The following is a 12687-nucleotide window of genomic DNA, read 5'->3' on the forward strand; positions in this document are numbered from 1 at the left end:
CAATAACTAGACTGTCATTCACTCTAGCCTGGAAGATTTATAGCTTATCATACCCTCCATTTTGGAATAAACTCACAATTCTGTTCCTCCCATTATATCTAATAAAAACAGGAATACTAGTTATAATAATAATACCTAGCTCATCTAGAACTCACCTGTATGAATTACTGCTCTGGTCAGGGCTCAGTAATGTGTCAATAGCTCTGACCCTCTTCGCTTTCCGCAAGGAAGGTGCGGTGTGGACCAAACCCTGGTAATTGAACTCTAGCATATATTTGGGTCAAGTGGAATTTTCTTCTTGACTTGTTGTCACTGTTGTGTTTAACATGAAATTTGCTATGTGCCGGTCCCACTCTGGCTTTAGCAAACCTCACTTTGTATATTCTGGACTTCCTGTTCTTCACCAACAGCATAGGTTGAGTTGTAATATTAAAACATGTCATGAATGTTGAGAGGGCCAAGGAAAACCAGATGTGACTAAGAGGAGGAACAAGCTAGTTGCGTAGTTTATTTGACAATTATTTATTATACCACCACAGAAGAGCCAAGGGGCAGGATGGGAGGTGTCTTCTGTCCTCCATCGCCTCCTCTCCTTGGAGTATGGGAGAGTCTGGGAAGCACAGTAGCAAATGTGCTTAAATTCTCCAATTTCCTGTCACTTCTGATTTTCCAGTTCCTGTTCTTTGCCTGTGGCAAAGCCTATGCTACCGACTTAGTACAGCTCATCTACCGAGCACTTCCATTGTTCTATGCACATGTTCCATACAAATAAAGTATATTACAAGAACATTTTTAAGGTTGGAAAGGCAATCACTCAAGTTAGGAATTGCCAGATTTGTGGTTGCCTACACAACCTTAGTTCTGCCCCCTTGCGTATATGCATTATAAGAGAGTCTTCATGATCATATAGTGTTTTTATCTACAGGAACCCTGCCTAATTCAGTGCACAGGATGGATGGTGCTCAGAGAATGAGGTAGTTTAAATATTTTCTTTTATCCTCATTCAATGAATGGTCCCATGTGTTGCTTACTAGACACCATCCACAGTATACACTGAATATGTAATTATTAATTTCTTCATGGGCTTTTCTGTGGTGTTTGATCACCGTTGTCCAGGAATACGTCACAAACATTAATGGATTTATCTTCACAACACTCCTGCGAGCTAGGAGGAGTTGTTCTCAATTTACAGATTGGGATCTGAGGCACAGTGAGATTAAGGTAAAAATTTGCAAAACTGGATGCAGTGATGTCTTCCTGTGTCTGCAGAAAGTCTGAACCAAGAGCTCCAAGAAGGTGATCACCCTGAAGCTTCAAGATGACTATTTAAATGAAAAGTTATTCACGGTTTCACTGCTGATCACTTATCCAAAACTTCCAGCTCACAGACTTATTCCACTGTCCTGAACTGCTTCTCACTGCATCTTGGCTGCAAAAAGCTCCAACTGTTCCATCCTCTACCTAGCTGTAAAAATCTTCTGTCTCTCCCCAACACCTTCTGTAATGCAGTTATCAATTGCCAATACAAAAATGTCTGGAGAGCATAAAGTATGCTGGATGCAATCAAATGAATAACTCAGGGACCGTGGCCTGGATCTCATTATTCATTTAATTAATTAAAAAACTCCTTTTTAAAATGAAACTTTAATAGATTTGCCAGTGCGCTGCAGCAGAGTGCGTAGGACCTAGAGATCCCACCACAGCATTTGGTACACACTTTTGGTATTTGTGTTAAAACTGGTTTGGTAATTCCTCAGCAGACTTAATGAGAGACACCGTAAAGGGGCCAGTTGTTAATAAACATACCTCACTAGCTTTTTGTGAATAACACATTAAGGTGCTAATTGTGAGTGAGAGGAGCTGGGCTTTTTTAACTAGAAGGGAAGGTAAGAAGTAAGTTTGACGCATCAAAGTGTGGGTTTTCCTTAGCCAGCAGGACTCAAAGGTTAAGATTCTGTGTACAGGGGAAACATCTTACTGCAGTAAATGAGGCCTTTGTTCTGGTTATGTCTTCCCGAGTCTGCAGAAAGTCTGAACCAAGAGCTCCGAGAGGGTGATCGCCCTGAAGCTTAAAGATGCCTATTTAAATGAAATTTTGTCACAGTTTCATTGCTGATCGCGTATGTGAAACTTCCTGCTGACATGCTTATCTAGAGTCTTGAACTGCTTCCCACAGCAAAACTTGATTTCAAGTCACCCTGAGGGAGTGGAAGTCATGTCTGGTAGGGTTTGGTTGCTAATGGGCTTTGGCTAAACCCTAAAGAGGTTAAAGAGCAGTTTCTGAAGGCAGGTGCTCAAGTTTGTATCTTATACAATGGCTGAGTTTCACACACTGCTGTTCAGATGCTATCCATGTGCAATGTGCACTCTTTGTCCTGAAATGAACTAGCCTGCATTGATTTAATTCTCCCCTTATGAGAATATTCTACATTGCACAGGAAAATATCAGGGAAACTTCCCTGAAGTTACTCTAGTAAGCTAGTTCAGTGCTGAAATGCATACCAGCCAGGAATGTTAGCCCTTCAATAATAGTGAAAACACTTTAATATTCTTCCTTTTCAAGGCATACTTTGTGTGAAGGAAGGCAGTGGCAGGGAATTCTGGGAGACTGAGATCTAATGGAGGAATGTTGGGACTTAAGTTTCTGGAATCCTCTTCCAAAAGTTCATCTAATTTATCTCTTTGATGCTTCCATATTCTTTTGGGTAGACTCTTACATGGTTTTTAGCATATTAGAACCAGGGGTTTCTTGTATGCTGGAGGTATAATTTAACATAGTAATTGGAGAAGGAAACAAATCAGTGTTTGGGGTGGGGGGTTAATAGGACTTACAGAGTTATGTGGGACAGCCTATGTAATACATGCTGAATTGGCCTATACTGCCGTCTAACACCTCAGGGTCAAATGTAATACAGATGTCTTAGAATGGAGACTATGGGCAAGGCCTCCACATGGAACAATGTGTGGTAACTCCTCTTCAAAGGTTGAATATCCTCTTAATTATGCAGTTTGAAAATGGACACTCTCTCTCATTGGCAGCTGTGGCGAGCCCCGTCTCCTGGCAGAAAGAGTGCACAGAGGGTCCTGAGAACTGGTGTCAGGATTTGCAGACGGCTTTGCGGTGTGGGGCTGTGGAGCACTGCCAGCAGACTGTTTGGAACAAGCTTCCCGCGGTGAGTGTGTAGTCTGAATAGGCTTGTTATCTTCTGCCATAGCCCTTGTATTCCCACGTGCAGCTCTCTGGAAAGTTCAGGCCCTACTTACAGGAATGAGCTGAAATCTGAATTGCACTTTTCTGTAACTGTTTGTGTCCTCCAAAAATTTTGTATCATGTCTTTCTTTGATACCAATAGGACTGCACGAAGTGAATGAACTAAAGGGAGAGAGTGACTGGCTGACTTCTCTCTCTTTCAGTCCCTTTGCCTTGCATGGTTCATGCCCTTTCTACAACAGGCTGCCACCAATCTAACAGACAGCCCTATTTCTTTGAAGTTTACAGGAATGAACATGTAACTCTCACACCTATCAGAAACAATGCATAATTCCAGAGGTCACATTAGGCCACTGTAAAACTTATGCTGGAGAATTTGTAGGCCTTTCAATAAAAATAAAAAGCTTGTGAGTATGTATAGATGCCTATGCATTTTCCCAAGAGTTCCCATGTATGGAACATTTCTGTAGAAACTGAAGATAATTGTTGGACTAGCCTAGATCTCTCTAACTACACAATTATCACTGTGTGTACTGGAAAAACTGCAACTTGCTATTGGCTTCTGTGCACATAATGAGTGAGGGTCTGATTTTCTGTTGCTCCATCCTTGCGCTTGGGACAGGAACAGGGTGGATGGTTAAGGTGTCTTTTAAGCTACTTGTATGTCCTCCATATTGTGGGGATGTTCAGGGCACTGCTCAGTCTCTGGTGTAAGCTAGCGTTAGCCTTGGGGCTGCTCTAAGTTACACTCTGCTTCCCATGGCCCCTTTTCTGTGCCTCCCAAAGATTATCTGAAAAGCAGTACACTCCAGTCATTCTCCCGGCCTGCACTGACATGCCCCCAAAGTTCCCCTACACTGGGGGCTGGGAACAGGGCTGGCAAAGAGTCGTTAGACCAGTTCTGTCAGTGGGGAGCCCCTGTCTGTCAGTCTCCTGACTCTTTTAAAGTCTCTTTCTGCTGCTAGAGTAGTGTCGAGGCCTTGGTGTAAGTGGGAATTGGGCCCTGTGTACGTCAGCCGGTTAAAGAGGAAGGGGGACACCAGCTGGCTAAGCGTGGGGAAACAAGCAACAAGTGTAAAGGTCACTTTGAACTATAAAAACTGGTTTGCAAAGAGTGATGACCCTCCCACACCAGGTGTTCTCTTCCCTCAGCCTGGTGTGGGGAAAATCTGCTTTTCTATGACCTCATGACTCATCCCGACCTTGTGTTTAATTCCCTCCTTCCTCTTTTCATGCCCTATGTCACGTTGCACACCAATCACTCAGGCCAAGAGACCATTTCTTTTTCACTTCCTTCCTACCCCCCTCCCCCCACCAAATTCTCCCATAGACGCAGTTAGCACTGGCTGGAGCCCTTACCTGATCGTTGCTAGACTTGTTAACGTATTGGGCTGTATTTTGTGAAGGTGTAGGACTTTAGTAAAGGAAGTCTGATACCATTTTGGAGGGTTAGCATGCTTCTTTTGAGGTGCGCTTTCGTCCTTGGCTCTTTTTAAATAATGAGCCTTTTTGATTCAGAGTTTCTCTGTGTGTTGGGGTTTTTTGTTTAGTGCCAGAAGTGCAAGTAAGGTTGGTGTATAAAGTCTGCCGGCAGGATCCCTGTTCTGACAGATTTCACAAGGCCCATCAGAGAGAGGCTCCCCCTTGCAGGTGTTAGCTGGTCCCGGGAAGTTATGTGGAGAGGGGTGGTGGTGGTGTGACACCTGGGTGGGGTCTGGGAGTGGTAGAAAGCTGGGAGCATTGGGATGGCAGATGAGATGAGATCCATTCTATAAAACTTAAGTTTTCTACATCTAAAATGTCTAGTTTCAGAGTAGCTGTATCTGCAAAAAGAAAAGGAGGACTTGTGGCACCTTAGAGACTAACCAATTTATTTGAGCATAAGCTTTCATGAGCTGCTGGTAATAGCTCACCTTACCTGATCACTCTTGTTACAGTGTGTAACAATGGTAACACCCATTGTTTCATGTTCTCTGTGTATATAAAATCTCCCCACTGCGTTTTCCGCTGCTTGCAACCGATGAAGTGAGCTGTAGCTCACGAAAGCTTATGCTCTAATAAATTTGTTAGTCTCTAAGGTGCCAAAAGTCCTCCTTTTCTTTTTGCTAAAATGTCTAGGAATTCAAAGTGTTTAACGGGATAAGACTCCATCATTCTGTCTCCTGCAGTCACCTAGGACCACTCCATGCCACTTGTTTTCTGCCTTTGTTTCGTGCTCCCTCTCCTAGCCCCATCACCAGGTACCTTATACCCCCTTATATTTCCCCCCTTTCAGTCTTCTGTCCCATCTCCATGAAGCTCCTCTTCCCCGCCCATACTCCATTCTGAGATCGAGAAACATGGCTCCACATGCCACCCCTCTATCTCCAGTCCCCAATCTCCCTACTCTGTGCTTCCATCTCTTTACCCCACCCAATCTCCTGCCCCTTCTTATTTACCCTTTCTCCTCTCCCCATGCCCACCTCTGCCAGCAGCAGGTGAGTGTACTGTAAAGGGTTTTATAGTTATAAATTTTCATGTTATATAACATTCATCTCTGTTCAAAAACCAGTTCTTGTCATTTCTTCCCCCCTGCCCCCCACTGGACCCCTACTCCAAAGACCCCACTAACAGGCAAAGTAAACATGAAGATTGGAGGACAAAAAAGTGTTAAGAAAACTTTCTTGGAATAAATGATAACAGGAATTTTTGGAAGCACAGTAGCTTTAAAACTCCTTTTCTGTCCGTCCCCCTGTCCCATCCCGCCCACATACCCACAAAACAAACCTTCCCAGAAAAATTCTATCCTGGGATGAGATGGGGCATGTGAGATTTCAGGGGAATGGGGTTTTTTAGAAGTTTGGAGGAACAGAGGTTGAAACTTGGGCTTATATGAAGCTAGTTTCCTCCTTCACTATATGATACAGAGACAAGAAAGGGAAAGGAAATTTTTCATTTATATACCAACATTTAGGTCCCTCTCAAGTAACTTTTTTCTCTTTTCTATCCCCTAGAAAAGCATCCCTTGCTCTATGTGTAAAATGGTGGTATCGATGGTTGGGAAGATCTTGCAGGACAATCGCACAGCTGTAAGTAGCTTGAAGAACCCAGCAACCTTTTGGGCGTTGGGCACCAGATGCCTTTACAACTATAGCGGTGACCCAGGGAGGGGCAAGGAAGGGGGAGAATATCATGAGTGGCTTTTGTTATGAAAGACTGCTGAATTGGAATTAATTTGCAAACTGGACACCATTAAATATGGCTTGAATAAAGACTGGGAATGGATGTGTCATTACACAAAGTAAAACTATTTCCCCTTGTTTATTTCCACCCCCTACTGTTCCTCACATGTTCTCGTCAACTGCTGGAAATGGCCCATCTTGATTATCACTAGAAAAGGTTTTTTTTTCTCTCCTGCTGGTAATAACTCACCTTAACTGACCACTCTCGTTATAGTGTGTATGGTAATATCCATCGTTTCATGTTCTCTGTGTATATAAAATTGTCCTACTGTATTTTCCACTGCATGCATCCGATGAAGTGGGCTGTAGCCCATGAAAGCTTATGCTCAAATAAATTTGTTAGTCTCTAAGGTGCCACAGGTACTCCTGTTCTTTCAGTTACCTGAGTTTCACAAAGGGAGGAAAAGGAAAGCAACTGTAAGATCTTCTGTCTGGTGTAAGATCAGGATGTTCACAAAACCTGAGACTGACTTGGGGGTTGGAAGTAGATTAACACTACTATTACCTACCTGCTAGTCAGGAATTTCCCTGCAGACGTTGGTCGAGAGTGTCATGTACTTTAAGGCCCCTTTACACTGTGCTGTCTCTGGCAGTGCAAATGGTTACACTGCAGTGCAAAGGTGCCTAAAAAGGGAATTGGTGTAAGTGAGAATCATGGGATACAGGGAGGGGTTGGGCTTCAGCATCTCTAGCAAAGGGGGTCTCTTTCCCTGTATCTCCCATGGGGAGATTCAGAGCTCCTACTTACTTCTGATATGCCACTGACTTGCTGTAAAACACTGTCATTTGAATGTTTTTGTGCTTTCCTCCCTTACCCTCTTGGGTAGGAAAGTGGGTTACCATGCAGTCTCTGAAGAAGCTGCAAAGATCTGGTGTGTGATATGGCAAGGGGATTCTGGAGCAGCTATGCATCTCTCTCCCCTCTTTCCCTTTGATGCAAGTGCCATTCCATCTGGTCAGCAGTCCATCCACGTAGTCAGGTTTTTTTAGCCTCCTTTCTTATCTCTATTTGGAATTTGGGTGTCTATGAAACAGAGAGAACAGATAGTGGATCTCCTGGATTGTATTTTATAAGCTAGAGAGTTTACTTCTTATGAAGCCTTTAAATCTATAGGAATTCTTTCTCACAGTGACAGGTCTTGCAAGAAATCTTTCTCTTACCACAATGTAGTAGGTGCCAGCACTGGCATTCTTTCATCCCCCAGAAGATCTGGGACTGTCTGTTTTTAAATTTGGGACTGGAGAAATAAACATATTTCATCCATCCATACTCCAGTTCTGCTGAAAGTCTGTCTTCCCCCAGTGTGGAGCTTAAGAATTTGCCCAGATTTTCCATAGTCTCTCCTAAGAATGTGAAGAACTTACACATCTTTTTGTCATGGTGTATGTGAACACAACCCATAACACTCCCCTCTTCTCTTGTCTCCTAGGAAAGGATCCGTGCTTTCTTGGATAAGTCATGCCAGCACCTTCCTTTCCAAGACTGGTCAGTCAAATGCAAGAAGATGGTGGACACTGGCATGATAATGATCGTAGAGCTGAGCAAACAAGTATTGGTAATTGTTTGGGGGAAAAACAATGATACAGATTTATGATGTAAAACTACTAGTTAAGTTACAGCAAGATAAAGAAGTATGGGCTGGATGAATGGACTATAAGGTGGTTAGATAGTTGGCTAGATTGTCGGGCTCAACGGGTAGTGATCAATGGCTCCATGTCTAGCTGGCAGCCGGTATCAAGTGGAGTGCCCCAAGGGTTGGTCCTCGGGCCGGTTTTGTTCAATATCTTCATAAATGATCTGGAGGATGGTGTGGATTGCACCCTCAGCAAGTTTGCAGATGACACTAAACTGGGAGGAGAGGTAAATACGCTGGAGGGTAGGGATAGGATACAGAGGGACCTAGACAAATTGGAGGATTGGGCCAAAAGAAATCTGATGAGGTTCAACAAGGACAAGTGCAGAGTCCTGCACTTAGGAAGGAAGAATCCCATGCACCGCTACAGACTAGGGACCGAATGGCTCGGCAGCAGTTCTGCAGAAAAGGACCTAGGGGTTACAGTGGACAAGAAGCTGGATATGAGTCAACAGTGTGCCCTTGTTGCCATAAAGGTCAATGGCATTTTGGGATGTATATGTAGGGGCATTGCCAGCAGATTGAGGGATGTGATCGTTCCCCTCTATTAGACATTGGTGAGGCCTCATCTGGAGTGCTGTGTCCAGTTTTGGGCCCCACACTACAAGAAGGATGTGGAAAAATTGGAGAGAGTCCAGCGGAGGGCAACAAAAATGATTAGGGGACTGGAACGCATGACTTATGAGGAGAGGCTGAGGGAACTGGGATTGTTTAGTCTGCGGAAGAGAAGAATGAGGGGGGATTTGATAGCTGCTTTCAACTACCTGAAAGGGGGTTCCAAAGAGGATGGATCTAGACTGTTGTCAGTGGTAGCTGATGACAGAACAAGGAGTAATGGTCTCAAGTTGCAGTGGGGGTGGTTTAGGTTGGATATTAGGAAAAACTTTTTCACTAGGAGGGTGGTGAAACACTGGAATGCGTTTTACCTAGGGAGGTGGTGGAATCTCCTTCCTTAGATATTTTTAAGGTCAGGCTTGACAAAGCCCTGGCTGGGATGATTTAGTTGGGGATTGGTCCTGCTTTGAGCAGGGGGTTGGACTAGATGACTGCCTGAGGTCCCTTCCAACCCTGATATTCTATTCTAAGTTGACTTTCTGCATTTTTTGTCCCTTTTCAGACAATAATAATGTATAATACGGTAATAGGCTTCTGAAAGAGCATATAAGCAGATTCCAGACCAATACATTAATTTCTGTAATAAAAAACCAAAATCTTTAGATAGCTGATAAAACAAATTCTTCATTTACCTGCCAAGATTTGAATTCAGGGCCCTATTTGACCTGCAGCAATTGATGACACCATTAAAACCAAAATTAAGGAATGGAGCCTTAAAACAAAATAATTTCTGTTTTTTTTTAACACTAGAAATATGAGGAGTGTCAAGGCCTTCTCTGATTTTGCAGGAAGACATGTTGGAGGTCTCAGGAATGTAGATGCAGGACCAGCTCTAGGCACCAGCAAAGCAAGCACATGTTTGGGGTGCACAATTCCAGGGGCGGCATTCCGGCCACCTTTTTTTATTTTATTTTATTTTATTGCTTGGGCAGTTGCACTCTCAGAGCTTGGGGCGGCAAAAATCCTAGAGCTGGCCCTGTGTAGATGTAGAACTCTCTTGGACCTTAGCTGGGGGGTAGGGGGGTTTTGAGTTTTCCAAACTTCCTTCTCAAAGGGCTTCTCAGTCATTTAATTTTTTTAACACTCTGAAGAAACTCCCCCTCTCAGTTAGTCAGGTTTCATGTCCTCGTTACTTCTGATATCACGATGTTCTCCAGCTACCATGGAGACTTCCAGGGTAGACAACACCAGCATTTCTAATATTAAAAAACAAACTTCCCAGGCCTCTTCATACCTCATAATGAAGCAAAAAGGGGCACAAATGCCTCCTTTCCCTCCTTGCAGGTTAGTGTTAGTGAGGCCACTTACCATTAGAGCTGGTCAAAAAGTTTTGTGATGAAAAATTACCTTTCGTAGGAAATAGATATTTCTGATTCCTTCAAAATCCTTCATTTTTTTCTCCAGTGAAACAAAAATGTTTGTTTAGTTTAATTTCAATTTGAAAATTTTCTTTTTTTATTTCCCAGCCTGCCCCGCCCCAAAAAACCCAAAACAAAAACCCCAGAAACAAAAAAATTCAATATGAAACATAACTAACATTTTCATTTTGTTTAGTTAAACAAAAAGCCACTAGAATGTTTAGTAAAGTTTCAGTTGAAATCAATTTTTTGGTTCAAAAATTTCCATAGAAAATACTTGCCATTTTTCTACCAGCCCACTGCAAGAGCAACACAGAGACCAGATATCCTGACTCAGGGTCTAGTGATAAGCCTTTAACTTAATTTTCCCTCTGTCTCCAATGTTTATTTCTGCACAACAATTTGATGCCTGCACCAGCCTTCTCTGTATGGTGTTTAAAATTTCATTTCCGTTCATCTTTAAAGCACTTAGCTTGGCTGGGTGCATATCTTCTAGTTGTTACTTTTTATACAGAAGAAAGCTAGAGGGTTGTATGGGACTGCATCAGCACTACAATGGAATAATGAAACAGGTTCCAGTGTACAAAAGTGGGGCGGGGGAAGGAGGATTGCCAGGGGAAAATAAACCTTTCCATTCTGTCAACAATTTCCTTGCTGGGTATCTTAGCAACTGTTGCTTTGTTCACTTCGCTGCTCTGAGGGCACTAAGTAGCTGGGACGGGTGCTGCTTTTTATTTGTATCTATCTCCTCCCCCAAGGTGTAACTTTGATTAGGACTGTGGATGTCAACAGAGCGATGACTTGGCCTGCCTTTGTTCTTTTTAGTCCAACCCTGATGTGGTATGCCGTGCCATCACCTTGTGCAAATCCATGGAGAATCATGAGGATGCTCTGAAGATTCAGAAGCCAGTGCAGTCCAATGAGATACCTGTGATGGACTTCCCTGAAATGATGTCTCCCTTCCTTGCTAATGTCCCTCTTCTCCTTTATCCCCAGGACAAACCCCAGCAAGAGAGCTTGGTGAGGATGCAATATGGGCAGATTACCTTCCTCAGTTAATCAGCTGCACACAAAGGAAGCATGCTGTGTTCTGTTCTGTTTCAGTGTCACAATGCTTCTCAATAACACATACCAAACTGATTACACTTGGGAGCACAAACACATGGCTTTAGAATGCAAGACAGCAGGAAGCCCGCTCAGGTTTCAAGTTGCCAATTGGACTTCAGAAATTTATTGGGCCAGTTCCTGAGCTGCTGTACATTGGCATAGTCTCACTGAAGGCAATGGAGCCACACTGATTTACGTTGGCTGAAATACTGTTCCAGTTTCAGTTTAGAATGAACGGCAGCCCTTTGAATTAATGGGGTCTCTTCCCTTCCCTTTGCGGTGACCAGCGGTAGAGTATGGTAAACACACTTTAAAATGCATGTTAGTGGGTATTTAAAAATAAATAAAATCAACGACTAAGGTGTTGTCAATAATAGAGAAAATTAACATTGTTGGTCATACAATAATTTGGATTGTTTCTGAATTTTTCATCACATGTAAACAACAAGAATCATCTAAGAGTCTAGTGGAGCGAAGTGAGCAGCAGTGGCAAATAACCAATATTAAGACCTTGGCAATAAAATTCAAAGTGTCGTGTGTGTGAGCGGATTACATCATTAAGTGAAACAGCTTTATATTTGGAAGAGTAATGTTCATTGGAGCGGGGATTGTCATTTACTGTGTGTTTATGCAGGGCCTAGCACAATAGTTGGTCTCTACGTGCTGCCACGATATCAATGTTAAACAGTAACCATGTACAGATTAGCAAGTAACAAGGGACAGTTTGATTAGATATGGGACCGTTCCTGGCTTATGCTAATGTGTTTTTATTCTTTCTCTTCCACGGCTAGAACTTGTACCCTGCTTTCTGTCTCTGACTTTTATTCCCTCCCAGTGTACAATTACACAGTACCTTTTACTAGCTCTTTTGTGTTGCACATACCCCTATTTTTTTATCGACGGGAGCGCGGCTCCCAGCAATAAAGCGCTGTCTATGCTGGCGCTTTTCATTTGTCACTCGGGGGTGTGTTTTTCACACCCCTGAACCACTAAAATTTTAGTGCTGAGAGTGGCAGTGTAGACACAGCCTTAATGCTCTGACAGGGCCTCTCTCTGTTTCCTGGACAAATGACTTAACCTCTCTGCCTGGCTTTCTTCACTTGTCAAATGGGATAATACCTGCCTCATAGATTCATAGATTCATAGATATTTAGGTCAGAAGGGACCGTTATGATCATCTAGTCTGACCTCCTGCACAATGCAGGCCACAGAATTTCACCCACCACTCCTAAAAAAGACCTCACACCTATATCTGTGCTATTGAAGTCCCCAAATTGTAGTTTGAAGACCTCAAGGAGCAGAGAATCCTCCAGCAAGTGAACCGTGCCCCATGCTACAGAGGAAGGCGAAAAACCTCCAGGGCCTTCCAATCTGCCCTGGAGGAAAATTCCTTCCCGACCCCAAATATGGCGATCAGCTAAACCCTGAGCATATGGGCAAGATTCATCAGCCAGATACTACAGAAAATTCTTTCCCGGGTAACTTGGATCTTACCCCATCTAAAAACCCATCACAGGCCATTGGGCCTATTTACCATGAAT

General features: G+C 43.2%; 1 protein-coding gene across 2 annotated transcripts in view; it reads left to right on the plus strand.

Moving 5' to 3' along the window:
* The window catches only part of LOC311523616 (prosaposin-like), a 47854-nt gene that overhangs the window by 19556 nt on the left and 15611 nt on the right, over positions 1-12687 (plus strand). For both annotated transcript variants that reach the window (XM_084633791.1, XM_084633792.1), the window contains exons 2-5: positions 3040-3173; positions 6205-6279; positions 7863-7988; positions 10865-11059. In XM_084633791.1, the coding sequence (XP_084489917.1) occupies positions 3040-3173; positions 6205-6279; positions 7863-7988; positions 10865-11059 (530 nt within the window). The remainder of the gene's footprint in view (positions 1-3039; positions 3174-6204; positions 6280-7862; positions 7989-10864; positions 11060-12687) is intronic.

This window comes from Lepidochelys olivacea (genome assembly GCF_965140295.1).
Source record: "Lepidochelys olivacea isolate rLepOli2 genome assembly, chromosome: 7".
Taxonomy (NCBI): Eukaryota; Metazoa; Chordata; order Testudines; family Cheloniidae; genus Lepidochelys; species Lepidochelys olivacea.